The 5,696-nt window shown below is 44.2% G+C and overlaps 1 protein-coding gene across 1 annotated transcript; it reads left to right on the forward strand.

Moving 5' to 3' along the window:
- Positions 1-4,154: 4,154 nt before the first annotated feature.
- LOC128050481 (transmembrane and coiled-coil domains protein 1-like) lies at positions 4,155-5,162 on the forward strand. The gene is given in 1 exon segment (XM_052642740.1): positions 4,155-5,162. A coding segment is annotated over 1 exon segment (993 nt). The 5' UTR covers positions 4,155-4,169.
- The last annotated feature ends 534 nt before the right edge of the window (positions 5,163-5,696 follow it).

The following is a 5,696-nucleotide window of genomic DNA, read 5'->3' on the forward strand; positions in this document are numbered from 1 at the left end:
GCTAAAGCTGAAATTCCAGTACTCTGGCCACCTCATGCGAAGAGTTGACTCATTGGAAAAGACTCTGATGCTGGGAGGGATTGGTGGCAGGAGGAAAAAGGGACCACAGAGGATGAGATGGCTGGATGGCATCACCAACTCCATGGACATGAGTTTGAATGAACTCCGGGAGTTGGTGATGGACAGGGAGGTTTGGTGTGCTGTGATTTATGAGGTTGCAAAGAGTTGGACATGACTGAGCTACTGAACTGAACTGAACTGATACTGCTTTCCCAAATTCTTGTCATCAATTTTCTAATCATATTCTATTTAGTTCCCCAATCATCTAGCCAAGCCATGAATTCAGTATATAATTGCACATCTGGTCATTTATTCTTCCAAGCAAATTGAAAAACCAGGCACACTGCTTGAAATTCTGCCCACTGGGTGCTATATTGATCCACATTCTGGTGCTGCGTGCTTATTTTGTAGAACCATCTGAGCCTCTTGATGAAAATGAAAGAGAAGAGTGAAAATTTGGCTTAAAACTCAGCATTCAGAAAACTATGGTCAAGGCATCTGGTCCCATCACTTTGTGGCAAATAGATAGGGAAACAATGAAAACAGTGACAGACTATATTTTGGGGCTCCAAAATCACTGCAGATGGTGATTGCAGCTGTGAAATTAAAGGACGCTTGCTCCTTGGAAGAAAAGCTATAACCAACGTAGACAATTTATTAAAAAGCAGAGACATTACTTTGCTGACAATTAGAAGGACTGATGCTGAAGCTGAAACTCTGATACTTTAGCCATCTGATGTGAATAACTGACTCATTTGAAAAGACCCTAATGCTGGGAAAGATTGAAGAAGGGAGGTGAAGGGGATGACAGAGGATGAGATGGTTGGATGGCATCACCGACTCAAAGGACATGAGTTTGAGTAAACCCTGGGAACTGGTGATGGACAGGGGAGCCTGGCATGCTGCAGTCCATTTGCTCGCAAAGAGTCGGACATGAATAAGTGACTGAACTGAACTGAACTGATCTGTAACCAGGCCAGAGTCTTTTCTTCCTTGGTCTAGTGATCATAGGCAGCTACCTATGAGGTAATATTTGCAGGCTGGGAGAGAGACTTCAGTGTGGCAGTGTAGCAGGAGTGGGGATAATGGACATTTAGGCCACTTTTCCATATAACTTGCATGAGCCTTCATGACATGTTCAGGCCCAAATACTTATATCCTACTTCTACGTGATGATGGCTTGCTGCTATGCAATCCACCTTTATAGCTTGATGGGTCATGTAATATCTAGTTCTTGATGGGTAGCTTAAGTCACATAGTAACTAAGGGGCCTGTCGTTAATCATTCCATTTTTTTACTAGGGCCCAACAGGAGGATAGAAACTATTTCTTAAAAGAAGATTAGCTCATCGTGATTTAAATTTGCATTTCCCTGGTGTTTAGTGATGCTGAACACATTTTCATAAACCTCTTGGCCACTTGTATATCTTTTTTGGAGGAATGGTTAAGTTCTTTGTCTATTATGGATTATTTGGTTTTTTCTATTAAGTTATAACCCACTCCAGTGTTCTTGCCTGGAGAATCCTGGGGACAGGGGAGCCTGGTGGGCTGCAGTCTATGGGGTCACACAGAGTCGGACATGACTGAAGCGACTTAGCAGCATTGAGTTATAGGAATTCATTATATATTTAAGATATTAGCCCTTTATCAATTATATGGGTTGCACATATTTTTATCTGTTTTCTAAGTTTTCTTTTCATTTTGATTGATTTTTTTTTTCTTTACTATGAAGAATTATTTTAGTTGGGTGTAGTCATACTTGCCTATTTTTGCTTTTTGGCCCATGCTTTTGGTGTCATAGCCAAGAAACTATTACCAAGGACAATGTCAAGAAGCTTTTTTCCTATTTTCTTCGAGAAGTGTTGTTTTCAGGTGTTAACATTTAAGTCTCTAATCTATTTTGAGTTGTTTTGTGTAGGGTATAAAATAAGTTCAATTTTATTATTTTGCACATAGATATTCAGTTTTTCCAACACCATTTATTGAAGGGAATATCCTTCCCCATTGTCTGTTCTTAGCATCCCTGTTGAAGATCAGTTTATCATATTTGTTTGGTTTATTTCTGGGCTCTCTATTCTGTTCCATGGTTTATATGTTTGTTTTTATGCCAGTTCCATACTGTTTTGACTACTGTAGTTTTGTAATATATTTATATATTGTATTATTTTCCTGATTTTTTTAGTTGTTCATGTTCTTTTGTAGTTCACTGAGCGTCTTTAAGATGACTACTTGAATTCTTTGTCAGGCAGTTTGTAGGTCTCTATTTCTTTAAGTTCAGTTTAGGAACCTTATTTTGTTCCCATTTCCTTCTCCAGGGGATTGAACCTGGGTCTCCTGCATTGCAGGTAGATTCTTTACCATATGAGCCACCATCATGTCATGTCATATTTCCTTAATTCTTTGCAATTCTTGTGGCCATGCATTGGTCTCTGCACATTTGAAGACAAAAATCCACCTCTTCTTTGTAGACTGGCTTCAGTAAGGAAAGCCCCTCATCAGTCAACCTAGCCAAAGAGTAGTGTATGAGTGGGCTGGCTGCCAGGATCTACATGTGCGCAGGCCCAATAACAGGTTCCCGGAATGGATAAGCCTGTTTCCTGCAGAAGTTGGGGAGCGATGAGCCAGGTGTTGAGATCCTTACTCTAGCCCTTGAGAGTTTCTGCCCCTTTCTTTTGTTCTTAGCTAACACCAAGTGATCCAGCCATGCTGGTTCCCTCAGTGTCTTCCATGAGGCTTTGAGAGAAGTGGTCTCTGAAGGTCTGGGAAAGTCAGATGCTCATTTTACTTTCTCTTTCCCCCATGGGGCTGTGATGTGCTGCTGTAAAGGAGGGGCAAAGCAATACTGCTTTTCTTACTGCTTTCAATATACTTTTTCTTATTTTTATACTGCTCCAGGACCCTGTAGCTTCATCTGAATCACGGAGATTTCGTGAAGTCATATTTATCCATGGATGATTGTTAAACAGATGTTTCAGTGAGAAAGGCTGGAACTTTCCATTTTTTTTTATCAGGCTGACATCACTCTTTCTTAAAGTTAATATATATTAATCAGTGATGACTTTGTGATCAACTGAATCACTCATGATTATTAGTTTAATTATATTCAAGAGTTTGGTGTAACAGGTAAAACTATCATCAATATTTTGCTAAATTAGTAGTCATTTAAGCATAAGTAAAAACATCTATTTCTGCTTTATTGACTATGCCAAAGCCTTTGACTGTGTAGATCACAATAAACTGTGGAAAATTCTGAAAGAGATGGGAATACCAGACCACCTAACCTGCCTCTTGAGAAATCTGTATGCAGGTCAGGAAGCAACAGTTAGAACTGGACATGGAACAACAGACTGGTTCCAAATAGGAAAAGTAGTACATCAAGGCTGTATATTGTCACCCTGCTTATTTAACTTATATGCAGAGTACATCATGAGAAATGCTGGACTGGAAGAAGCACAAGCTGGAATCAAGATTGCCAGGAGAAATATGAATAACCTCAGATATGCAGATGACACCACCCTTATGGCAGAAAGTGAAGAGGAGCTAAAAAGCCTCTTGATGAAAGTGAACGAGGAGAGCGAAAAGTTGGCTTAAACCTCAACATTCAGAAAACGAAGATCATGGCATCTGGTCCCATCACTTCATGGCAAATAGATGGGGAAACAGTGGAAACAGTGTCAGACTATATTTTGGGGGGCTCCAAAATCACTGCAGATGGTGATTGCAGACATGAAATTAAAAGACGCTTACACCTTGGAAGAAAAGTGATGACCAACCTAGATAGTATATTCAAAAGCAGAGACATTACTTTGCCGACTAAGGTCCATCTAGTCAAGGCTATGGTTTTTCCTGTGGTCATGTATGGATGTGAGAGTTGGACTGTGAAGAAGGCTGAGCGCTGAAGAATTGATGCTTTTGAACTGTGGTATTGGAGAAGACTCTTGAGAGTCCCTTGGACTGCAAGGAGATCCAACCAGTCCATTCTGAAAGAGATCAGCCCTGGGATTTCTTTGGAAGGAATGATGCTAAAGCTGAAGCTCGCACTACCACCGGAAACTCCGGGAGGTGGAGCAGAATGGGATCCCCCGGCAGCCAAAGGATGTCTTCAGGGACATGCACCAGGGGCTGAAGGACGTGGGCACCAAAGTGACAGGCTTCAGCGAAGGCGTGGTGGACAGCGTCAAGGGGGGGCTGTCCAGCTTCTCCCAGGCAACCCACTCGGCTGCTGGGGCCGTAGTCTCCAAGCCCAGAGAGATCGCGTCTCTAATTCGAAATAAGTTTGGCAGCGCCGACAACATCCCCAACCTGAAGGGCTCTTTAGAGGAAGGGCAGGTGGACGAGGCAGGGAAGGCCTTGGGGGCCATTTCCACCTTTCAGTCCAGCCCCAAGTATGGGAGTGAGGAGGACTGTTCCAGCGCCACCTCGGGCTCAGTGGGCGCCAACAGCACCGCCGGCGGCCTCGCCGTAGGAGCATCCAGCTCCAGAACCAACACCTTGGACATGCAGAGCTCAGGGTTCGATGCACTATTGCACGAGGTCCAGGAGATCCGGGAAACCCAGGCCTGACTCAAGGAATCCTTTGAGACCCTCAAGGAGCATTATCAGAGGGACTATTCGCTAATAATGCAGGCCTTACAGGAGGAGCGATACAGATGTGAACGACTAGAAGAGCAGCTGAATGACCTGACAGAGCTCCACCAGAATGAGATCTTGAACTTGAAGCAGGAATTGGCCAGCATAGAAGAGAAAATTGCATACCAGTCCTACGAACGGGCCCGGGACATCCAGGAGGCCTTGGAGGAGTGCCAGACCCGCATCTCCAAGATGGAGCTGCAGCAGCAGCAGCAGCAGCAGGTGGTTCAGCTGGAGGGGCTGGAGAACGCCACTGCCCAGAACCTGCTGGGCAAGCTCATCAACATCCTCCTGGCGGTCATGGCGGTCCTTTTGGTCTTCGTGTGCACGATCGCCAACTGCGTGGTCCCGCTCATGAAGACTCGCAGCAGGACATTCAGCACGTTGCTCCTCGTGGTGTTCATCGCCTTTCTCTGGAAGCACTGGGACGCCCTCCTGGGCTACGTGCAGAGCTGCTTCTCCTCACCCAGATGATGCTGCAGGCGCCCAGAACGCAGTGCTCCCCTCCCCTCCGGCGAGTGCATGCGGCGAGGACGTAGACGGCTACTTCCCTCCTCTGGAGTTTTCTACAGCAACAAGAGTTGAGTGAATCTGTTTACATTTAGAATAATGTTTTTTTCTTCTTCTTCTTCTTCCGCAAAAGACGCAATTGCAATAGTATTTTTTAGATTTTATCCAAGAAGTTTTTTGGGCAACAATCTTGGATCACTTTTATGTAGCATGATTTTCCTTGGGATGCAAATCTGAAAACAGTCCTTTTACATAAACCAACCCTCTGGAGCACACTGAAGTGCATTCTAAATTGTGGCTTGAAGGACTGCACTAAAACCCACTAAAAAGACACGTGAACACCTGACTAGGGAGACCAGTTGAACCTAACACCCTGCCTTGTCTGGGCTCACCGCCTCTCCCTGTCCCAGACTAACTTTACTGTGAAGCCCTACCACATTCCATGTCTGAGTTTCTGCGCTTGGGGTGGATTTTCCTTGTCCGTGGAAGAAAACGTGG

Source organism: Budorcas taxicolor, chromosome 1, assembly GCF_023091745.1.
Source record: "Budorcas taxicolor isolate Tak-1 chromosome 1, Takin1.1, whole genome shotgun sequence".
Classification (NCBI taxonomy): Eukaryota; Metazoa; Chordata; class Mammalia; order Artiodactyla; family Bovidae; genus Budorcas; species Budorcas taxicolor.